The sequence below is a fragment of the Hemiscyllium ocellatum genome, chromosome 36 (genome assembly GCF_020745735.1).
Source record: "Hemiscyllium ocellatum isolate sHemOce1 chromosome 36, sHemOce1.pat.X.cur, whole genome shotgun sequence".
Lineage (NCBI taxonomy): Eukaryota > Metazoa > Chordata > Chondrichthyes > Orectolobiformes > Hemiscylliidae > Hemiscyllium > Hemiscyllium ocellatum.
In genome coordinates, this window is record NC_083436.1 from 19,407,030 (window position 1) to 19,432,742 (window position 25,713).

General features: G+C 40.0%; 1 protein-coding gene across 2 annotated transcripts in view; it reads right to left on the reverse strand.

The window, feature by feature from the left end:
- Positions 1–2,077: 2,077 nt before the first annotated feature.
- Positions 2,078–25,713, reverse strand: part of mgst2 (microsomal glutathione S-transferase 2) — a 122,078-nt gene continuing 98,442 nt past the window's right edge. Inside the window, exons 7-8 of one of the 2 annotated variants that reach the window (XM_060851315.1) lie at positions 6,150–6,231; positions 2,078–4,793 (exon numbers count right to left, since the gene is read on the reverse strand). In XM_060851315.1, coding sequence (XP_060707298.1) covers positions 4,658–4,793; positions 6,150–6,231 — 218 coding nt within the window. In that variant the 3' untranslated portion in view covers positions 2,078–4,657. The remainder of the gene's footprint in view (positions 4,794–6,149; positions 6,232–25,713) is intronic. The other variant, XM_060851316.1, reaches the window with a different exon arrangement.

Sequence of the window (25,713 nt, forward strand, 5' to 3'; positions counted from 1 at the left end):
ATGCTTTCATATTTTTTTATTTTCCATAGTATATCCCTCGGCAAAGACAGGACATGCACTGCCTTACATTGCTTGAACATCAGCAACAAGGTTTGGAAGGTACAGACCAGCTTTGGTTTCATGTGAAGCAGCAAGAACGAATGATTATGATTACCGTAGAATATGGGACAGTGAGAACTAAACAACATCAACCATCTTGCAAAATGGCACAGAACTGGGTTAGAGAGATGATGGAGAACCATCAACCTCATTCAAAAGCAGGTGGTGGGGTGGCTTTTGGTAGAGCGAGGTGAGGGAGTTGCAGGGAAGGAAGATATGGAATAAATGTAAACAATTTAACAAATGTTTTGAAATTCTGTTAAAATAATTCAAAAGAAACTTAAGGTAAGATTTAGTATAATGGGAAAGCATATGTTAATGGCATGGTGATGTATCTCGGACATCAATCACATGCTCTTAATGCAAAGAAGAGGAATGGGAGAACTGATGAGAGTTCTGACACAAAGATCACTGTTCTGTACTTTAGTACACAAGTAAAAGTATTTATTGGAATTCCTAAGGGTCAGACAGTTATTCTGAAGTCAAAGACAGAGCAGACTCAGAGTAGGGACAATCCAATGTAAGACAACAGCCTCTAAGCATAGGGATACAATCCAGGGTTCACAGTATCAGTACAATCCATGAGGATCTATCATCTAAAAAGACAAGGGCAGCAGTTGCACGGAAACACCATCACCCACAAAGCTCTCCTCCAAGCCAAATACCATTATGAATTGAATCTACATCACCAGTCCTTCATTGTCACTTGGTCAGAATCCTCGAGCTCCCTCACGAACAGCATTATGGGTATACCTGCATCACCTGGATACCAACAGGTCAAGATGATGGCTCACCGTCACCTCTGCAAGGCCAATGATGTAGAAGCAGTAGATCCTGGTCTCACCATGATGACCACTTTACCTGAGGTAATGAGGAAACCTCCTTCTCAGCTTATCTCGATCAGGTAAAGAGACGAAGCACTTTACTGCCTGTAATCCTCACCAGTGGCAAAAACAAGAATTTTGTTTAAGATCAGTGCCAAGATTGGGCAATCATGTTGTGCTCAAACCATTGATATCCTCTACTCCTGGGCATTAGATATATTTTAAGATTCCCAACAGTGTGGAAACAGGCCCTTCAGCCCAACAAGTCCACACTGACCCTCTGAAGAGCAACCCACCCTGACTAGTGCACCTATCACTACGGGCAATTTTAGCATGGCCAATTCACCTGACCTGCACATCTTTGGACTGTGGGAGGAAACCGGAGCACCCAGAAGAAACCCATGCAGACACGGGGAGAATGTGCAAACTCCACACAGACAATTGCCCAAGATGGGAATTGAATCTGGGTCCCTGGCGCTGTGAGGTAGCAGTGCTAACATTGATGTAATCATCAATGGGAAATGATTACATCGATACTCCTCTGGGAAATAAAATCATCAATAAGTAATGCAAGAACTCGATTTTCTCTCAGCTAACTTTGCACAAGAAGACAATTAATAATGAAGGAGTTTGGTGGGAGCATAAAACCTGGTGTATGAATGACAACATCAAATTTACTTTTGGGATTTATTTATCTTTTTACTTCTTAAAAGTTTGTGAAACAATTACTTCAGTAAGTATCCGTGTGAATATTCAAGTTACAAACAATCAAAAATGATTTTACACCATGTCTTAAATGAGAAACGCCACTTACACAGGAGATTCATGTAAGAACATAGTGAAGGTTTGGGCATGGTTGAAGACTGGTCTCAGCTAACCTTTCCTGGTGAAGTAAATGGATACAGAAAACATTGAGGTGGGGTGGGATTCTGAGTGTCTAAGTTTGGAATGGAGGTTCAGAACTGGTTTCTAATGAATAGTCACCTAGAGCTTAACCTACTCTTTTTTTTAGAAAAGGCAAGTGTGACGAAGTGTGTAATTCCATTGGTCAAGCTACCAGGCTTGAAGCAAAACATACTTTATTCTGACACTATAGTTAAAATATAAATAAAAGAAAGAATAATTGGAATCACTTTATTGGAAAGCTTAACAGAATAATAGATTATTTAATTACCAAACAGCAACTGTTCCAAGATAATAACATTCCATAAACAAATCTTTGACAAAGACAAATTCAACAAAATAGACTGTCTCACATGCAATTCTCCAGTCCAGGAGGAAAGAACATCAAGAGAAAACTTAGAGAGTGAAAGAACTCAAGTGTTTTGCTGTCACAGGGAAAGATGTATCGCAGTTTCCAAACCCTAACAGCTGCTGAAAGTTAAACTAAAATCCTGGATCTGTGGGAGCTTGACCTCACCCCATCAGGCTGCTTATATTGTTCCAACTTTAAAAACCCAAGGCCTCACAAGCTGTTTACTTGACTGGCTTGGACAGACTGCTCTTCACCTTTTGTCTCAACCACTCTTCAGGAAAACAAAAACAGGACCAAGTACACCTCTTAAAGCTGTAGTATGACCACACTAGAAAACCCCAGCTGGACTGGCAGCAGTTGTGGAGAGAAAACAGTTAACATTTCGGGTCCAGTGACCCTTCAATCAATTCTAAAGAAGTGTCACTGGGCCTGAAAATTTTAATGTTTTCTCTCCACAGATGCTGCTGGATTTGCTGAATTTTTCCAGCAACTTCTGATTTCCAGCCTCCGCAGCTCTTTCGGTTTTTTGATGAAAATGTCAACTCTGTTCCTCTCTCTCTAAAGTGGCTGCCTGCCCTGGTGAATATTCCTGGCATTTTCTGATTTCACATTTCTAGTATCTATACTATTTTATTTTGAATCCTGGAATCTAAATGTTTATTTAAGCAGAACGTTCACAATACACAGAATGATGTTGTAGAAAAATAAGACACTGAAAAGACATGTTAAACCTAGCTTACATTTACATATTTATAATCAAAACTATCCTAAGATGCATGGCCAAGGGAACAATTGTATCGGTGCAATTGAGATCCAGGAGGAAAATTAATTAATGTTTTTATTCAGTCAGGAATGAAATATTGTTTTTCAGTAAAAATGAAATTGTGTTTTTGAGCTGATCTCTTACAAAATACTTTGCAAATTCTTTAAATGGAGGTGTAGAATACCTCCTGTCTACAGTGACAGTTTAATTTATTTTGCATCACGTGACATGGAGATTGGAAGCATTTCTTTATCCTGAAGGTTTTAATCTGACAATGTTTCTAGAGGAACAGGTTTCATCAATGTGTAATACACTTGCCTTCAACTTTAGAAGTTGTGGCTGTGACACAGTTCTGAATATGAACTCGATTCAAGATTAAGCGCGTGGGCCAGCACTTTGGCACAAAACTGTTGGAAATGCTACATTTTTCAAGATCAGATGTTACGTGAGGCAAATTCTTCCTGAGGTGGATGTAATGGGTCCTATGAGACTACTTCAAGAAGAGGAAGGTGTTTCCGCGTCAATAATTTTCCTGCAACAAAATACTTCATGCATCTCAGTTGCTGTTTGTGTCTCAGCGATAGTATTATTGGCTTTTAAGACAAAAGACTTGAAGTCAAGCCCCACACCAGACAGGCGTGATGAGAAGTTATCGCAGTGAATGGCTGACAAGCTGCATCTGATGGGTGCAATGCACCTCACTAAAGTCTTTAGCCTTCAGAAAGTATTCCAAAAATAACCACCATTGGGAAGGAATGCCATCTCAGCCACACTTCATCAGTACATGACCATGTGTAGACTTGAGTTCAGACTTGAGCGTAGGATAAACATAGCAAATGGCCTGAAGATAGTAAACTCCACCTGTACTTTGAAGGGATGAGTGTGTCATGGCTACAGCAGCATTCACTACCCATTCCTAATTGCCCAGAGGGCAGTTAAGTGTCAACCGCATTGCTGTGGGTCTGGCATCACATGTAGGCCAGATAAGGATCGCAATTTCCTTTCCTAAAGGACGTTAGTGAAACCAGAGTGGTTTTTCCATCAATCAACAATGGTTTCATACTTAAAACAAAGAGATCACAGCTGGTCTGAAAAGTCATCCAGACTCAAAATGTTATATTGCTTTCTCTCTAAGCATACTGCCTGACCCACTGTGATTCCAGTACAGATTCCAAAATCTGCAGTAATTTGCTCTGGCAATGGTTACATTGTCATCATAGAATTGAATTGAATTTATTGTCACGTGTATGGAGGCACAGTGAAAAGCTTTGTAAATTCCAGATTTTTAAAACTGAATTCTAATTTCACCATCTGTCCATAGCAGGATTTGAACCCAGGTCCCCAAAACATAGCCTTGATCTCTGGATTAATAGTCTAGTGATAATACTGCTAGGCCATCACCTCTCCTGTGGAAATGTTAATGGTATAAAATGTGTGTGAAACTGAATGTAAATATTTGGATTTGAAAATGACTGCAAGAAAATTAATGCTAATTTACCTGAGCTTGTTAAAAATGCAACTAACTAAATAGTTACAAAGTAAGGTTGTGTACATAAATGAACATTAGATTTTTTAAAAAGCCTAGATGATGTGAAAAGTGCTGTTTTTATTTTACCATTTTAAAGTCACACATAAAATCACAGAATGGCTTCAGAGAATGTCTTCATAATAATCATTTTAAAGCAATATTCCCTTTTGTAGTCAACAGCTTTCACATTATGGAAACAATTTGCTGATCTTTTTAGCTATGTTGAAATCAAAATACTCGTCCATCATGCAATTTATGATCGCGACAGAACTAAGACCCAACAGTATGAACAACACTGCGATACCAATTTTGAATCCAGGAATCCTGAAACCAGAAATGCACACGTTAAAACAATGATCAGCCAACTACAATTTATTTTTAAAAATACATGATGGTTTATGTTCTTGTTTTCCTATTTCGGCTTTCAGTAACTCGATGGGCATGTATATCAATTACTGTAGCCTGATAGAACAGCTGACATCAGAGGTACTGTTGGGCTTCATTGCAACTTTCTTCATATCCAAGACAGTGGGGAGAGCAAGTAAAATGCTAAAAAACATACTTTCCTAAACATTAGAATTCCTTCTGATAATCTAAGGGGTGGAAATCAGGTGGGAATCTCAGATCACGGACATGATCCAAGTCAATTGACAGCCTCTGGTCATTCACACGATGAAAGGTATTGGATTTCAGCCAGCACCCATCATCCTACAGTATCAGTGTTGGTGAAGTGGTAATATTCTGACCTACAAAACAGAAGGTTGCAGACTCATGTCCTACTTCAGGGGCTTGAGTGCTTAATCTAAACCGCTGCTCCAACATATCGTAAAGAGAAAACTGTTCTGTCAGAGCTGCCACCTTCCTGATGACATAATGAACCGTGATCCTGACTGGTCTCTCAGATGCAGACAAGACCCTTTGGCACCAATTGATAGGAATATTAATTCCCCTTATATTGGCCACTTTCATCCCTTGTAACATCTAAAAATAGATCATTGTAATTTATTTTATTGCTGCTTTTGGGATCTAGTTGGACCCTAATTATCTGCTGGGTCTCTCACACTACAAATTGCCAAATTTAAGAAAGTACTTTATTCGCAAGACATGTAAGTTCTTTCTTTTTTTTACCTCAGTGTGGTGTCTGGATGACTGTTCAGACCTGCACAGTCAGCCAAGTTTCTTGGTTGTCACTTCTTGAGTGCAGCTGGTAAGCATGAAAGTTCATTTGTCCCTACGCAGTATAGTAAGTGATGCACTTCCAGCTGGATCTGTACATATGCTTCTTACCTACCATGTTAAGGCCTCAGTAGTCTGAGCTGTGTGGACCAAATTCCTGGCTGTATTCTACATGTTCTCAAATAGACTTCAGTGGACAACGAATTTGGATTTCATCATGCACTACTTTATATGCAACATTAATAAATGGCAGCTATTATTTTGGGGCAAGTCACCTTCTCTTCTTCCCCTTCCTACCACACAAAATAGGGGGCAAAAAGTATTGGAGGCAGAATTATAATGAATCTTTTTTATAAAAGGTTTCAAACTTACGACAATCAACATGGGAAGTAAATTACTGATCTTTCAGAGAAGATTGTGCACAGCATGGAAAGATCATCGTGAGAGACAAAAACCGAAAAACAGAAAAAGAAAGTAAATTAGGAAGAGCCTTTAAACACCTACCTTCCTTTCATTGACTCTGCATATCCAGTAAAGTACATGTGTCGACTAAACAGATATACAAGACCCAAGATTGAGGTGATTTCTGAATGAAGGCAAGTAACAAACTATTATTTTAGGTAATTGAAAATGAAATTAATCATATTACACTTTATCAATGTTATGACTGTTGTTTCCGTACCCCAAGAACAAATATAAAGTTTAATTTACTTGTTCCATATGATGATATATGCAATAATCATGAAGACAGTTATACTGAAGTAACCAATGTAATTTCTTGGTTCAGACATCACTTCGAGTGATGATACAGAGTGTTTCCCACTGTGTTAATTCATACAACACACAAGACTGGGTTCTTGGTGAGACAGATGTGTTGAAGTTTATTAACAGTACTATTTATAAGATCTCAGTCTTTCACAAAGTCTGTGTTCCATGCTCACTAATATTACGGCTACATTCCATGACTAACACAAAACACTGCCGACTATGAGCACACTGCTCTGACCCCATTGCACTGTGACTACTGTAGGTGAGGTGAGGAGTTTCTTCCTAAATGGTCATATGTCATGGTACCATCTAACAGTCTTCAAGGTAACTTTTTTGCAATCTATGCAATAATACAATAGTAATGACGTTTAATCCTCAGGTAACCAGGGAATAAACTGAAGTGATAGCAATGTATCTTTATAGCAACAACAAAACACAGTAACCAGTCTCAAAGTCTCCATGCCAGTGACTGGTCCATGTCAAGGGGCAATGATGAGAGAACTGAAGAAATTGCACTCAAGTTCCAGCACTTAACTATGATCCAATTACACAACTCAAAAGTGACATTTATGGACACAAGGTAAGTACTGGATTGTGACAAACTATGATTCTTCTTCAGTTAAGTGTGGGATACTCATATTTCAGGTTGCCATATAAAGAATGGCAATGTAAGTGAGGTGCTGGTGACCCATGCAGTTTGCTGTGGGCTGCAAAGAGACAATCAAATTGCTACAGCTCTGGAGTCGCAAATAGGTCCAACATGGTAGTTTTTCATTCCTAAAGGGTATTTTGATTTCTACAACAACTGATGATAGTTGTCAAAGTTACCTTTATGGAGTTTAGCTTTATATTGCAGAGTTATGAATTGAATTTTGAATTCCATCTGCTGCCATGGTAGGATTTGAACCAGTGGTCCCAGAGCATTAGCCTAGGATCATATCCAGTGTGATTTTCCTGCTGTGGAGACCAAGCCAGTTATCAATGCGTTTACAAGCTAATTTGCACCTCGAATTGGCCTAGAGGGAATATTGTCCTGAATATCTGGATTATTGACCCAGCGACCTTACCAAGTCATACCATCACCCCAGGTAAAGGAAATTGCAAACAAGAGTCTATATTATGATATGGTTCCTGGCAATGAAACGGTATAAATGAACATGCTAAAGTCCTAGGCAATGTCTTTAAAGTAATCCAAGATTGCTTTGAGATATGTTATATGTGATCAATCAGATACCCAAAAGAATGGGGCAACAGATAAATGGGAACATCAACATCTGCAAATGCCCCTCATTTCCAAACCTGACTTGGCACTGTGTCACCATTCCTTCGCTGTAGCTGAATCAAAATCCTCAAACTCCTAACCTAACAGGGCGTACCTACACTACATGGATTGAAGCTCTTCAAGAAATTGGAGAACCGTCATAGTTTTATGAACAATTAGGGATGGGCAATAAATGCTGGTTCAGCCAGTGATGCTCACAACTCATTAAAGAAGAAGAAAATTAAATGACTGCAAATCTGGACAATGTTCTGTCTTGGCAAACTGTCAAGATAAACATGTTCCTGATTGGTCTTTCTTCCCTTCAGTCAAAACTCATCAAACCGAAAATAACTAATCAATATGATCTTCCCTTGATTTTCTACGTTGTTAAAATGTCACATATAAGTCAAGGCTTGAGGTTGTACGAGCAGATCAAAAGAAGGAAGTAGCTATCTGGTAATAGAGAATTTGGGTGCTGCAGAAAGAAGCCACATTTTGTCATAGCTATTCTTCTTGCATTCACTGGGATATTCACAAGAATACCAGTGATAAGGGGGAAACAACATTTCCTATTGCAAGAGAAAGGAACACTAAGTGATTAGCAAGAGGGATCCAATTGGTGGATGTACCATGTTGAATACTCCAATTAGATGATGACTAACAGTTAACTGCCAAGTTAATTTTTAAAAATTAAAGCAGACATGTTGACTGATTTGACTCAGGGCATTTCCCTGAGTAATGAATCAGAAAATGGCAGCCACCTACTTTGTTGAGTTGAAACAGGTGCAGTGCGCGTACATGTTCTGACTGCAAAGAACATGGCCCTGTATTTTAATAGATGTACCTTTCAGTATGTCAAGTGTGCCAGTCTTTGAACCTAATAATCTGAAATTAGTGGTCAGTGTAAATGTTGTCCAGTCATGGAACTGAATCAAATATTGGACATTCTGTTTTGATTTTTGTGAGGACATGGCTGTTTGGGTACAGTCATGACCTTGCCTTTTCCAACGGCTGAAGGGACATGCTGTTTGATACAATTCTCCAGTTTTTGGGATGGGCAGCCTACATATCTAATGGTATATCAACACTGAAGCTCATTAATCATTTGGAGGATGGGTAGAATGTAGCTTTCAGTTTGATGGCAGCAATATGTTAGTGGCAAAGACCATTCTGAATTTGCAGATGGCACCAAATTTTGAGGTGGTGTGGTGTGGCAGGTACAAAAAAATTGAGAATTGGACTGGAGCAAATAAAAAGGGATATTAATAAGCTTGCAGAATATGGTAAACAATTTGAGAATGAAGTTCAACACAGATAAATGAGAGCGCATTTTTGATAGAAAGAATAGAAATATCACTTACTACTTTCAATGTGTCCATCTAGGTAGGAAAGTGGAAGACAGAGATCTCAGGTACATATCACAAAACGCTATCTCAGAGATTAGTAAGGCTATTAGAGGATTACAACTATAAAAATAGGTTTGTTATGTTAACAGTATCAAATGTTGGATAGACCAAACTTACAGGTACTGAGAGAACAGTTCTAGTTGGCATATGATAAAAAGAATATCAAGGCAATGGAGAGGTTGCACAGAGGATTTACTAATACAATATTAGAAAAAAACATGTCTATGCAGATCAGGAAAGGATCAACATGCTAGTTCTCTTCTCTCATGGAAAAGCAAGGCTGAGAGGGTGACCCAAATGAATTTGAGACAATGAATATGAAGAGAATTCTCTCTCATGTGGGGAAGCAAGTAACTAGAAGCCATTAATACGAGATAATCATTCACAAATCCAATTGGACTTCTTTTCAAAACTCTATTCTAATAGTTGTGAGAATATGTAACTCAGAACTACACAGAGTGGTTGAAACAAATAATATAGTTGTGTTTAAGAGGAAGCTGAATAAACATCATGGAAAAGGGAAAGAAGGCTCAAAATTATAGACTTAGATGAATCCTGGGAGGGGAATGACTGGAATGTAAAGACTGTAATCTTATACAATTGTACATATTATAGCACCATGATAAGTAGACATTATAGTAAGAAATCAGTGGTAGAAGTGAGTCTTCAAAAAAATCAGAGAATATTGGGTTTTAACTTGGGAGTAATACAGTTTCATTGCCAAACAGCGTGACAGGAACGATTAGACAATCATGGGCTCTGATTGAAATCTTACTTGACCTGTTCATTTTCATAAAAGGAAGCGAGCTTTATTACAAATGCTCACTTAATACATTTTACAAATGTTCAGAACATCAAGGGTGCAAAATCTGTAAAAATCTATCATATTTTGTCTATATACAAGTGTTTTGCTGGATTATTTGAATCGCATGTTTAAAAAATCATTAAACAACTAATTCTATTTATATTGCACTGTTAAAACAACTAAACATTCCAAGGTGATTTGCAGGAGCATGATAAAGTGAATTACAGCACCCAACCATGTAAGGAGAGATTCGGTCAAATGACCAAAACTTTGAACAAAGTGAAAGTATCTTGGAAGGCAAGCAATGTATACAGATGTAGAGCGTGGGCCTAAGCAACTGAAGGCAGGACCACCAATAGTGGGACAATTATGTTTGGGAATACACAACAGGCCAGAATGCAGGAAGCACAGATATCTCAGAGGGTTTGCAGATTAGAGATAGGCAGAAATAAGGCCATGAAGAGATTTGAAAACAAGGATGATTTGATTTGATTTATTACTCACATGTGTACCAAAGTATAGAGAGAATTGTTGTCTTATGTGCTTTATGGGCAGGCATACTATACCAAGACATCAGGGTAACAGAACAGAGTGCAGGAGACAGGGTTACAGCTGTTGAGAAGGTGCGGAGACATATCAACATTAATATTAAAGAGGTCCATTAAAAATCTGATAACAGTAGGGAAGAGGCAGTTCTTGAATATGTTCATACTTGTGTACAAACTTTTATAGCTTCTGCCTGACTGAGACAGTGGAAGGCAATATAACTAGAGTGGGAGATCTCTTTGATTATGTTAGTTGCTTTCCTAATGCAACAGGACATATAGATGAAGTCAGTGGATGGGAGGTTGGGTTGTGTGATGGACAGTGTTCATAACTCTGTTGTTTCTTTCAGTCTTGGGAAGAATGGTTGCCATACCACACTGTGGTCCATCTGGGTAGAATGTTTTCTTTGGTGCATCTATAAAAAAATTGTAAAGGTCTTTACGGACATTCTGAATTTCCTTAATCTCCTGTGGAAGTAGAGGTGCTGATGTGGCTCCAACTTACAGCTGACCTTTCTTTAGGCTGTCATTCCAAACTGTGATGAAATTCTTTTTTTTCCTGCTCTATCCATTTGTACTCTGTAAGCCACAATTTTTACAATTGGCTGGCTTTTGGGGAACTTATTGGCACCTAGCAATCGTAGCAGGGCCTAATAAATTTTTTTTATAGATCACTTATGAAGATATGGGTGTACCTTTAAGAAAGTTAAAAGGAGCAGAACTACCAGACACAGCACCAAGTGTTCTCAAGAAGGCAACAATGAATGTAACACTGGGTTGAACAACTCAAGTAGTTTGTTGCCTAGAGACAAAAACAAATTTGAATTCGACCAATCAGTTTAAATTATACCCCGATAAAAATATCAATTTCCAATCAAGTTTGAATTGAGTATATTGACAATTTTAAAATCCAATGCTCTGGGGTATAAGACCAGGAGAAAATTGAACAGTTGAGAGGAGAACTGCCAAGCCTAATATTGTATCAGACTGCTTGGAAAAAAAACTCTCTCTTAAAAGTATCTTTTTGATCAGTAACCTGTGACACAAAAAATCCTAACAAGGAGAAGAAAAAGACAGGAAGATCCGAAGACAAGAACCTACAACTGCCTGGTTTTGAGATAAGAAGTGTTGTGTTGTAAATCTTAATGGGAGTTTTATTGGACTAGTATTATAGAAGGGAAGGTAAAAAGATAGGTTAGAGAAAGAAATTGTAAATAGTGGTTAGTTAATTATTCTCTGTTATATGTTAAGAAATAAAGTTGTTAATTTTTGCTTTACATTGTTCTTACCCATTCGAATTTTACAGATTACTGCATGGAATAAATCGTTTCTGTGTTGGTGGGTTTAAATTAAGCAGGAGAGTTTACTCCATGTCGTAACAGTTTGGGGGCTTGAGTCTATGATTTGAACTGATTTAGACAGAATCGAATAGATTTTGGGGTACGAAAAATCCCAGCAGATTTAAACACTTCTAGGTTAGTGTCCTCGAACTCTAAATAAAACGCAGGTGAGACAAATTGTTTAATTTTGGTGATTTGCAGAAGAGGTTCTGGGATTTGAAGATGATTCTTAAATTTGCTGAGAAAGTTCAGAAGGAAAGAAAAAGGCCAGACTTTTAGAATTAGCAAGTAAGTTAGATTTGGGCTTAACCATGGACAAAAATAAAGCTGAAATTGTAAGGGAATTACTCAAACACTTAGGTGTGTCAGAGAAACAGACAGATGCAGGAGAGGTGGAAAAACTTAAATTACAATTGAGGAAAATGGAGTTAGAAGATAAAGGGAGAGAGTAAGGGAGAGAGAGAGAGAGAGAGAATTTGAACTTGAGAAGTTGAGACTTAGTCAGCAAAGTCAAGTTAACAGGATGGACATTATATATATCGCTACCTTCTCTTTTAAACATGTCAAAACTGCCACATTTTGAGAAAGATGTTGAAGTCTTCTTTATTACATTCGAATAATTGGCTAAGCAGATGGAATGGTCTGAGGATTTATGGTAGTTCAGACTAAATTGGTAGGCAGAGCTAGTGAGGTATTTGCTGCATTGTCAGATGAGCTGTCAAGGGATTGTGAAGAGGTTAAACAGGCTATTTTAAGTGCTTATGAATTGGTACCATAAACATATAGACACCGGTTCAGAAACAAAGAAGGAACCAGGTCAGACTTATGTTGAGCTCGCAAGAATTAAGCATAGTCACTTTGATTGATGGGTGAATGCTTAGAAAATAGATAGGATATTTGAGGCTTTAAGTGAGATTATTCTGCTGAAGGAGTTGAAAAACTCACTTCCAGAGATGGTAAGAATTCAGGTGGAAGAACAGAAAGTTCAGGAAGCGAGAAGGGCAGCAAAATTAGCAGATGAGTACAAGCTTCCGGCCAGAATTTTGTCCTCTGAGGGATGTAAGTTGGGAGAAAGGGCGATCCTACACTACTAAACCAAGATTAGAGAGCACTGGTAAGATGTTACCACAGGATTAAAAAGAAGTCCAAGAGAGTGGAAAGGAGATGAAAGGCCTCAGGTGTTTACACTGTGGTAAAGCGGGACACGTAAAGACACAGTGCTGGTCATTAAAGAAGGGTGCTGTGGTAAAAGAAGCTAAGCTAGTGGCATTAGTGAACGTAGTAAAGGAGATTCTAAGAAGAGCTGAGGAGCAGCAGGAGAGTGCACAGCCTAGGCAGGGGCTGGGTATGGAGTTAGTACCTGATCTCTCCAAAGAATTCGCCTCGGTGGGTAAAGTTTACTCAGAAAGACCAAGGGGACAAGGACAAGACGTTATAATTTTGAGAGATACAGGATCTAACCAATCGCTGATAGTAAGGGATGAGTGAATATGAACTCTTTCTGATCTGTTACCCGAGATTGTGGTAATTTGTGGGATTGATGGACAGAAATTTAACGTTCCCTTATGTAAGATCAGGTTGGAATACCAACTGAAGACTGGGGAAGTTACAGTGAGAGTGATTGACAGAGTGTCAACTCCGGGAATTCAGTTTGTTCTTGGGAATGATTTGGCAGGATCCATGGTGGGAGTGACACCACTTGTTGTGGAGAAGCCCAAGGCAGACCAAGAAACTAAGGAGTTAAAACAGAAATATCCTGGTATTTCCCAGACTGTGTGGTAACCAGATCCGACTATCATAAGTCACAACACAAAGTGAAAAGTAAAGAGAAAGATGAAGGAGTTGAGGTTCAGTTAGCAGTTACCTATTTGAGGTAATGGTGCAGGAAAAACCTGAACATCCAGAGGGTCAGACAGAAGTGTTTAGTCCTGAAAGGCTAAGAGACTTACAACACCAAGATGATAAAAAGATATGGATGGATGCATACTCTGAAAACAAGGCAGAGAATATTCCGGAGGGTTATTATCTGAAAGATAGAAACCACAAGATGGAAATGGAGACCGCGGCAGGGTAGTGCAGAGGAGAAATGGGCCGAAGTGCACCAGATTGTGTTGCCTGTAGCATACAGACAGGTGGTGTTACGGGTAGCACATGAACTACCTGTAGGAAGTCACCTGGGGATACGAAAGACTCAGGTTCAGGTACAAAAACATTTTAATTGGCTTGGAATACACAAGGATATGGTTAACTTTTGCCGTACGTGTCATACATGCCAAATAATAGGTAAACCATAGGCGGTAATAAAACCAGCACTTTTGTTGCCAATTCCCACATTTGAAGAACCTTTCATGCGAGTTATAACAGACTATGTAGGTCCCCTCCTGAGAAATAAAAGTGGGTGCCAGTATTTGTTAACCATAATGGATGATTCTACCAGATTTTCAGTGCAATTCCATTATGCAGTATCAAGGCAAAAAAAAAAGGTGGTAGAGGAGCTTTCTTCACATGGAATGGGCTACCTGGAGATTCAATCGGACTAACAGTCAAATTTTACTGCTAGGCTGTTTAAGGAGGTTATAGATAGCTTCAGTATACAGCTCTTTAAATCTAGTGCATACCATCCTGAATCCCAGGGACCTTTAGAAATGTGGCATCAGACCTTGAGATTTATGTTGAGAGTATACTGTCAGGATTACCTGAGTGATTGGGTAAAGGTATCCCCCATTTGTATTGTTTGCCATTAGAGATGTCCCAAACTAATCTATTTTAGTTCACTCCCTTTGAGTTAATATTCATTCATGAAGTGAGAGACCCCTTTGAAATTAATTAAAGAAAAATTAACAGGACCAAAGTCGGAGATCTCACCATTAGATTACTTTTGGAGGAGAAGAGGAGATTAAATAGAGTAGGTGAATTAGCTAAACAGAACCTAAAGAGGACACAGTGTAGAATGAAGAAGGTGGCAGATAGAAACTCTAAGACTTGGACATTTTCCCAAGGGGACAATGTCTGTAGCAAGTAGTTTGTTGCCTGGAGACAAAAACAAATTTGAATTCGACCAGTTCAAATTATACCTCGATAAAAATACCAATTTCCAATCAAGATTTAATTGAATATCTTGACAATATTAAAAGCCAATAACACAATCCGATGCTCTTGGATAGAAGATCAGGGGGAAATTGAACGGTTGAGAGGAGAACTGCTAAGCCCAGCATGTACCAGACTGCTTGAAAAAATTTCTCGCGCTCTCTCTCTCTTTAAAAGTACCTTTTCAATCAGTAACCTGTGATGCACAAATGACTAAGGAGGAGAACAGAAGACCCAGGAAGATCCAAAGATAAGAACCTACAGCTGTCTGGTACTGAGATAACAAATATTGTTTTGTAAGTCTTATCGGCCTAGTGTTATAGAAGGGAAGATAAAAGATAGGTTAGAGAAAGAAATTGTAAATAGTGGTTAGTTAATTATTCTCTGTTATATGTTAAGAAATAAAGTTAATTTTTACTTTACACAGTTCTTTTTATAAATGACTGCATGGAATAAATCTTTTCTGTGTGGCTGTTTAAATTAAACAGGAGAGTTTACCCCATGTCGTAACAATCACTCTGAACATGTCAAGGATCACTGAAGAGCAATTATAGGACTATAGTCAGTTCGAGCTTGTCAGGGAGTAAAAAGTATGCTCACTGCAACAAGAGTGTTAGAAATCGTCCTAATTAGGTGATTAAAAGCCATTGGTTTGGTGTTGGGGCTTAGAAAAATGTCCCAGAAATTATATGATATTTCTGTGTGATTAGGACTCTGGCGAGATCCCAGAAGCTAGTGGATGAAACTGAGCGTCGCAGTTAGGACTCTAAGTCCTGGGAGCCATGAGGGTCTTAGAAAAAGCCAGTGAGCAGTTATTTCAATGCAGAGAGTGGCATGATAGAAGCCTAGAAGTTGGACTTGTTTGGTGCAATTAAGCAACATTAGAGCTCAGGGGGAAAAAAAACTACCCTCTCTTTCCTATCGGAAAGATGTTGTGAAACTTGAAGGGGTTCAGAAAAGATTTACAAGGATGTTGCCGGGGTTGGAGGATATGAGCTATAGGGAGAGGCTGAACAGGCTGGGGTTGTTTTCCCTGGAGCGTTGTAGGCTGAGGGGTGACCTTATAGAGATTTACAAAATTATGAGGGGCATGGATAGGGTAAATAGGCAAAGTCTTTTCTCTGCGGCCAGGGAGTCCAGAACTAGAGGGTATTGGTTTAGGGTGAGAGGAGAAAGATATAAAAGAGACCTACGGGGCAACTTTTCCATGCAAAGGGTGGTACGTGTATGGACTGAGCTGCCAGAGGATGTGGTGGAGGCTGGTACAATTGTAACATTTAAGAGGCATTTGGATGGGTATATGAATAGGAAGGGTTTGCAGGGATATGGGCCGGCTGCTGGCAGGTGGGACTAGATTGGGTTGGGATATCTGGTCAGCATGGATGGGTTGGATCAAAAGGTCTGTTTTCATGCTGTACATCTCTATGACTCTAGTACTAGCTTGGTGAAGGTATCTTTCTATGAAAATCTTAAATTGTGCCTGTGACCAGGTGCTGGAGTGCTACATCCAGAATCCAAGGGGCACAGTTCCCAGAACGGAGAGAAATACCAGGATATGGGAAATCCATGACCGAGTGCCTTTTGAGGGACATCTGAGGTTAATTCCTCATGTGAGATGAATTAGAATCTATTTTAATGCTGTGTCATGAAATCTCATTATATTATGCCACTAACTATTGTGTCTGGAAAGATGGTTAAGAAATCCATAGGTTCTGTCTTACTTACATTTTCTATTTGGAATGGTCTAGAGGGTGACTTACTCTAGTTACTAATTTGCCTCATGCTAAGTCCAGCTTTTAGAACAGTATATCGAACCTTGCGCAATCTAAACCTCTTTGACAAAAATATTTGCATTTTTTGGATAAGTTTTGTTTTAAAGCACTTGTTAATATTATTTAACACAAGAAATCTTTGACATTTTTAAAATACAAACCTAATACAATTGGAGACCTATTGCATTGATAATATCATTCCCCATTAACTTTATTGCGAACAATGGAAGAGCGCAAGTAGATAAGGACTCAGTGCACCAATCAACTTCAGTCATAACATCTTTCATCAAGTGAACATGGACAGCTATAAACCTGCAGAACTGAACTCTAAGTGAGGGAGACCAGGAACAGAGGACACCAGCCCCTTGAGACTCTTTTTGCAGTTCCCTTAGATCTTGTCTTTCATTTCTATTTAGCCCCCACCTTCTCGCTGTATTCTCCATACTCCGTGATTTCTTTACAACGTACGGGTCTGTATGTGCGATAGAACGAGTGAATGTGAAAATAGAACAGGTTGGGAGTGGGCGAGGGTTGGGATGGAGAGCATGGAAGGGACGGGTTGGGAGGGGGGGAAAAATATCAAAAAATGGGTGAGAGGCAGGAAGGAGGCAGATTCAAAAATGGGTGAGGGTGGTGAAGGTGGGAGGGTCAAGAGCAGGCGAGGCAGGGAAGAGAGGCAGGAGGGAGGCAGTGATCAGGAGAGGGAGAGAGAGTAGGAAAGTGGTAGCATGTGGGTTCGAGGAACAAGTGAGGAAGGGACATGCAGCTGCAAAGGAGAGATGTTTGGGAAGCTGGAATAGTGTGAGAGTGGGAGAGAGGGAAAGAAAAGGAGAGCACATGCAGGAAAGAGAGCGTGCAGAGTGAACAACAAAGAAAAGAGAGAGTACAAGATCACGTGGTGCTGAGGAAGAGGCAGGGATGAAGGTACAGCATGATCCTGACCCAGCTGGTGGGATGTTTCTTTGTTTCATGTGAAGAAGCATCTCGCCATTCATTCAGCAACCGCACGTCAAACTAATCTTTCAGAACTTCACAGTAATTTCATACATAACATTGACAAAACCTTAACACAAATTTTATAATTACAGTCAATTGCTGTGTTGATTCAATTGCACATTCACATTTGATGGGTCATGTATTCGACACTAATTCACAACTGAGCCTGTTTTAGTGCTTCAAAGTGGATGCCAACGCTAACAATCCGAGGATAGATTTTGATCTATACAGAAGTCTTGCCTCATGCTCTCCCAGCTTTAGGCCATGCATCCTGCTGTCTTAACAGACCATCATCCTGTCACAATCTGGCCCTGAATAGCACTTCCTCCTGTCTTTCCATCAGCTTCACTGTGACTCAGAAACAAAACAAGGCTATCATTTCCCACAGAAGGCACATTAACAGTCACATTAACTGGTATTAACAATCATGCCCTTGAATGCACAGAAAGTCAGAACTACGGACAAAGATGTTACACAGTAGGTTATGCATAAATCTGTCATGTGACAGCTCATTGACTTTAGTATTGGTGGTCTATTTGGTACAAAAGTGATTTAATCTCAGCCTGTTTCACGTTTCCTTTTGCAGTCTCTGTTCAGTCACTAGTGGTATGCTTAGTCAAGCAACAAAAAAAAACCTCAGACGTCAGCAAAACCTCTCATAGATAAAGCTTTGCACCTAAATAAATTACTTGGCCTGTTTCTTTCCAGGAAACTATTCCCTCCAATTCTCTCCCCAAGAATTAGCAGAAAACATAGGAAATAGGAACAGGAGTAGGCCTTCAAGCCTGTGCTGCTATTCATTAGGATCATGGCGAAATCATCCAACTCAGTGCCTTGATTCTGCCTTCTTCCCATTACCTGGATCCCGATATCTATCTCCTTCTTGTTAACGTTCAATGTTTGGCCTCAACCACTTTCCAAAGCAGAGAATTCCACAGCTCACCTCCCTCAAAGTAACTTCTCCTTACCTCGTGCTAAATGGTCTAGCTTGCATCCTTAGCCTGGTAACAGGGAGCATCTTTCCTGTATTTATCCTGCCTAGTTCTGTTAGAGGTTTGCAGGTTTCTCAGATACTCACCTCATTCTACTAAAAGCCAGTGATCATAGTTCTGGAATCCGTCCGCAAGTCAATTTTTTTGCAAGCTGGAACTCAACACAAGGCGATGGAAAGCAGCTGTTTGTACATTCGGGAAACATTTCTGTTTTGGGTCCTTCAAATTAGAACCATGCATGGGATCGTATTCGTAAGTAAGAGCATTCATGAGGCAGATGTTCATAAATCAGCAATACCCTGTAGTCTCTGGTCTCTATAGGTCAGTCCTGCTGACAGGAATCAGTCTGGTATACAGTGCAGAGTAACAAGGTTGTAACTTTCATATTGTGTGTTAACTCAGTGGTTAGCATTGCTGCCTCACAGCACCAGGGACCTGGATTTGATTCCACCCTCAGGCGACTATCTGTGTGGAGTTTGCACGTTCTCCCTTTGGCTGCGTGGGATTCCTCTGGGCACTCCAGTTACCTCCCAAAATCCAAAGATGTGCAGGTCAGGTGGACTGGCCATGCTAAATTGTCTGTAGTGTTCAGGGATGTGCAGGCTAGGTAGATTAGCCATATAATGTAGGGAGATGGACCCAGGTGGTATGCGGTTTGGAGGGCTGGAGTAGATTCAATGGGCTGATTGGCCTCCTTCCACACAGTAGGGAACAGTACAGCACACGAACAGGCCCTTCGGCCCACCATGTCTGTGCCAACTATGGTACCATTCTCTACTGCACATGGTCCATACCCCTCTTTTCCCTGCCTGTTCATGTGTCTATCTAAGCACTTCTTAAAAGTTACCATTGGCTCTGCTTCTACCACCTTCCCTGGCAGCACGTTCCAGGCACCTATCACCCTCTTTGTAAAAAAAAACTCTGCCCCTCTCATCGATGCCCCCAAGTATCTAGCATTTCCATCTTGGGAAAAAGATTCTGACTATCCACCCTATCCATGCCTCTCAAATCTTTTATGCTTCTATCAGGTCACCCTTCAGCTTCTGATGCCATAGTGAAAACAATCCAATTGTGTCCAACCTCTCCTTATACTTAACCACTCCAATCCAGGCATCATCCTGGTAAATCTCTTTTGCACCCTCCCCAAGGCCTCCACATTCTTCCTATGGTGTGTGGGGAACAGACGTCCATGCAATATTCCAAACGTGGCCTAATTAGGGTCTTATACAGCTCCAACATAAATAGAAATATAAACCAGTTTTTAACTTATTGATTGCTCAAACCTTTTAAATGAGAAAGATTTTAAAAAGATGAGGGGCCTTTTTTTTCATTTTAAAACACAGAATGGTTCATGTGTGGAATGAACTTCCAAAGGAAGTGGTGGATGTGGATATGTTAAAAAGACATTTGGATAAGAACATAAATAAGAAATATTTGCAGGGATATGGGCCAAGCGCAGGTAGGTTGGATTAATTCAGTTTGGGATTATTGTCAGCAATGGACTGGTTGGACTGAAGGGTCTGCTGTACAACTCAGTGTCATATTGTCACCTTTAATTGAATAAATTCAAAACTATGTAAATTACAAGATTGAAAATGCGCCATGCAGAGTGATTTTGTGCCCCATGTCCTTCAAATCTAGCTGACTCAACCTTTCGTTTGTGTTCAGGGTAGCAGAGGAGCACTCTAACTGGAAAATACCTCAAATGATCAGATAATGCAGCCATGTTCAATCGCTAGATTCACACATGTGGAATAGTTCCTCTCCTGCTGGGCAGGATACCTGAGCGTTTCAAGGGCTGGTGGAACGGTATCTCAGCACAAGATAGAACCACAGGGCAAGAGAGAATAAGAGGAGTACGAGGTTGTAAACAGTTTACCTAAATATATTTTCTAAACTCCTGCCATAGTGTTTATGGATACAACATTTAATATCAAAATGCATCTGCTCCACCATGAAAACTGATCAAATAAAACTGCATTTTCCAAATTTGTATTTTTTTGAGCATTGAATTGATTTTCCAATTTTGAAATACTAAATTGAAACTGCATATCAAAAAATTAATTTCTAAAAAAAATCAAATGTATGACACTAGAGATATTTGTTTTAATAACAGTTAACTCCTAAATGAGAAGATGGTACAGATTTATAACCAGCTTTCTTACAATTAATTTGACCTTCCCAGATGATTCATTTGATTTGTCTTATCAGATCTTCAGGTTGAAATGTGACTGTGTGGGACTAGTAATGAACATATTAATTCATTCCCATGAAATTTCTCATTTCTGCGTTTTGAAAGAAAAAATTAACTCACTTGAGTTAAGAGCTTCATTAAAATGGCAAACAGATATTTCATATAAAAACATTCAAACAGTCATCAGTAATTTTACACAGAATAATGTGAACCCCCTCCTGTTTTAAATTCTCAATCTTTCTGATGACAGCACCGAAACTTACCGTACTTTCACACTAGGGATCCTGTAACTGGCCAGGAAAGCCCTTGATTCTAGTGGGCATCAAGTGCTCAGGAAAAATACAATAAGGGTAGAGTTTATCTCGCTCTGCTCCAAGTTCCCTAATTTTAAACTCCAGGGTAACACACAGTGAGACATCTCCATTCAAAATGTGACAAGGTTCTCGAATGATTGAAAATGCTAGTGTTCTGACATGGTGGCTTCTTTTTGTTATTGTTAAAACCAGCTTACTGGAAACATAGGAGTAAATGTTTGACCCAAAGTTGAAAAAGATTCCCCGAGTCTCCAAATCCAAATCAATAGAAGTGACCCAAAAGTTCTGGTTCTTGTCCCAGGCAGTGGAAGGGAAAGTGGGGGAGACAGGAGTTAAAGAGAATCAGACCCTCCAACCCCAGAAACAGTGAAGACAGCCAGGGATGCAGGCGTTGTGAAAGGCCAAATCCAAGAATTGTAAGTGAAAGAATAAAGTAAGAAATAGCCCTCACTACCCCACATACTACTCATGCCCTATCCGTGCTAACTCAACCAAAATGCCATGGAATTTCACACATCCTATAATCCTCTACCTACCCCCAGGATCCCCTCACACCTTCCTTGCAAAACAATATCCCTTCACTTACCTCCATGCTCATCAACACTCCCTATGCCAACTCATGCCAGCCCAGGGCCCCTTTGCCTTTGCACCCTCCATTCCAACATACCCAGGATCCACCATGGGCTCCTGCAGGAGCTATGCTAAGATGAAATAAAACAAAGCTTGAGTGTCTATTGCAAACCTTTTATAAATGTTCATATTCATAAGGACCTATTTGATACATTTAAAATTCCGTTAACATCTGAAGACTTACATTAATTCGTTCTTAAAACAATCATATTCATAGCTCCACAAAGACGTAACTACTTGGAGTTACCAGTCACACTGTGAACTACCATGCACCACATCATGATAATATTTGTGGAATCAAATCAGGCAGTACTAATCCTGCAATGATGAAACTCAGGTTTGTACAAACAGACAGTGAAATTGCAAGCATGGGATTGCTTTCTTTTTTAAATTGCAAACTTCTTTTTAATAAAAAAAAACTTTAGTGGGAGGATTTTAGTGTCTTTAAAGCTCAACAGTTCCAGTAGGATTTTATGCACACTTATGTCCACTGTTATTTTCATCTCTGAAGGGCATCTAGTCTCTCCCAAAGGAGTGATTGAACAAATTCAAAAATGGGTACAGTCACCTACAAATGACTGACAGCTTTAGCCTCTTTCTTTAAGGTTGGTGGTCTTCAGCTGACTTCAAAAGCTTTACTATATTCAGAAGGTTTTGTTAATAGTTGTTCGATGCAACCTTGGTGTGAATGCTGGGCTGAGTTTCAAGCTCACGAATGCATGCAACTCAGGGCAGGTGGTTTCCATACCTTTTTTTAGATTAGATTACCTACAGTGTGGAAACAGGCCCTTCGGCCCAACAAGTCCACTCCGACCCGCCGAAGCGCAACCATCTGTACCCCTACATTTACCCCTTACCTAACACTATGGGCAATTTAGCATGGCCAATTCACCTGACCCGCACATCTTTGGACTGTGGGAGGAAACCGGAGCACCCGGAGGAAACCCACGCAGACATGGGGAGAACGTGCAAACTCCACACAGTCAGTCGCCCGAGGCGGGAATTGAACCCGGGTCTCTGGCGCTGTGAGGCAGCAGTGCTAACCACTGTGCCACCGTGCTGCCCTTGTGCAATGGAACCTCATTACTAATTATTGGCTGATTTGCAAATCTTCCAATGGCTTCAGCTCAGCAAGGATCATTGAAGAGACTGGCAAGAAAACTTGATCGATTTAAGATGTTATTGGTTTTTTTAAATGGACTTTAAATACTACTTGTTTATTTCGATATAGTTATGAGTTTTTCAAAGACTTCTCAAATTTGCTAGAGGACTTATGGGTTTTGCACATATCGGATACTGGGCAATTATGGAGGTGAGAGAGAAGTCACACCTTCCTCTCCAGAACTGATGGACGTCCCGGCGAATGAAAGGGAATCTTTGAAGCCAGTTACTTTGGCAACCGTCCAACTCTGTCTCTACCTTGGACCTGCTGTTCCTGACACCAGCCACCTCCACCACCTGCTATGAAAACAGCATAGGTGGACAGTGACAGTCAGGATACAGGATTGGGATGTTTGGGAAATGACTCCATCTCCAGAGTGCTAAGAGCAAGATAAAAGTTCTGTCCAAGATAAACTGAGCCACATGGTATCTGTTGCACTTACCTTCTCCATTTTCCTTTTGGTTTTTCTCAGTGGTTTGCCTCATTTGCTTTGAGCCATTCATTTACATTGTCACCGAACAGGATCCCTCAGAATCTTGGATATTTCAATTACTACCTTTACCATTGTTCCATACCCATGCTCCACTCCTAACCTGTGTGTTCCACCTCCACCCCCAAAGTCACCAGCAATTTCACAGCCTTGCACCAAGTTGACTCCTCTTGGTGAGACTGTAGCTGAGAAAGAGGCACTCTTACTTCCAAGAGGGGAGGGCTGGATGGCCAAGTTCCAAAGGGCTGAATGGCCTATTCCTGCCCCTATTTTCTATATGTTCCTACTACTATGGACATAGATGTATCATAGAAAGCTGAACCTACCAAGGTAGTGTTAATACATGACTTCATTGGCAAAGGTACTGCTTTCAAAATTGCTTTAGGCCCAGGTGTAGTTTCAGATTAAGTTCATGCTTGAAGTTACAGACATACGTTTGAAGCTTCAAGGATATGCCAGAGGCTAGAAGCTGGAGGCACATCCAAAATTGTCGTTATATTTCCTAGAAGCGTTTGCTTAGATTCCAGAGACAGCTCACAGGTCTCCAGAGTTCTGATTTGATTTAGAAAGGCCAAAAAGGTGAAGACTGAGATAAATGGTTGCCAAAGCAACTGAGTTTCAAAGGCTTACCTCCTTTTGCTGGGACACTCACTTAGTTTTGAAGAAGGTGTGGCTTCCCCCACATCTCCACACTTACCCAGAATTCACTCTGCACAGAATCCATGAGCCTCATAAATTTGGAAAGTCTTTGTTTATTTTGATGAGCTTTTCAAACAGTACTTTTAAAGTCCATTTTAAAAATCCACAATCATTTTAAATCTCAATGTAATAAAGGTTCCTTGCCAGCCTCTTCAGCAAGCCTTGCTGAGTGAAGCCATTAGAAGATTTAAAAATCAGCCAATAATTAATAATGAGATTCCACAGCAGAAATATCTGTTATCTGCATCTGTACTGAGAATGTGATAAGCAGCTATGTAAATGCAAAATTATTATTTCTCCTTTCTCCTCCCTCCCTCTCTCACTTTCTCTCTCCAGCCATCAAATTAGCTCAGTATTCTTTATTTTCTTCCTAACGCTGCTTGGAAAACAGAATATGAATTTTAAGGTGCTTCTTTTCTGCATTGCTTTCCTCTCTTTTCTTAATAACTTTTCTTCATTTCTCACTCCTGTTTTCTTCTGGTTTTCTATCTCAAAGTTTTCATGGTTTTGCCTTCCTTCTATTTGAGTTTCACTACAACTTACTGATTAAGTCCTTGCATCAAACATCAAAAATAGATCATTTTCTCAGAATATGCAGGCAATGTGGCATTGATTAACAGGAGTTACCTCATTTACTCTGCATTTCCCTTTAGACAGAGACAATACCCAGAGACCTTACATGCCCTACTAAAAGTTATTGGTTATGATCAAACTACAAAGTAATTCTGCACAGAGCAATGCTCACACCTCACATCCTAAGCCTCTGATTGTGGTTCTGTTTCAATGAATTATCATTTGAAAAGTCATGCATTCTGTAAAGCTCCCAGTAAAAATTATAAAAGGCTCAAACAAAACACAACTGTTCAAAAGCTCGATGAAAAGTGAACCGTGCATACCAAAAATCCCAGGTCAAGTTTTGATGAGGCAATGCGAGCCAATCCAATTCAAAAGTAGCTGTTGAGGTGCTACAATTATTCTCAAATGCGACAGCGGTGTCCTTGGTCACTATGCTGTTGTGTGAACACACAACCCTTTTCCTCACCATTGAATTTTCCCAGACAGTGTCACTGAGCGACAATATGATCACATTGTAATGCTTCCCCTCCAGCACCCAACACTCAATCTTCAAATGGTCTGCTACACTTAGAAATATGAACAATAATTATTAAAGCAAGAGAATCAAAATCCACCGATCTATATGTCTGCAGAATTCTTCATAGGTTGAAAGGAAGAACGGTGCAAAGTTGAAAAGTTCTGACAAATTGCCTTTTTTCAGCAATACTCATGTTTGGTACAACAACATAACTTGGGGGCAGCACGGTGGCACAGTGGTTAGCACTGCTGCCTCACAGCGCCAAGGACCCAGGTTCAATTCCACCCTCTGACGACTGACAGTGTGGAATTTGCACATACTCCCCGTGTCTGAATGGGTTTCCTCCAGATCCCTTCACAATCCAAAGGTGTGCAGGTTAGGTGAATCAGCTATGTTAAGTTGTCCATAGTGTCCAAGGATGTGCAGGTTAAGTGGATTAAGCATGGAAATGCAGGATTTGAGGGGGAGGGGGGGTGCCCTGTTTGGAGAACTGCGGCAGATTTGATGGGCTGAA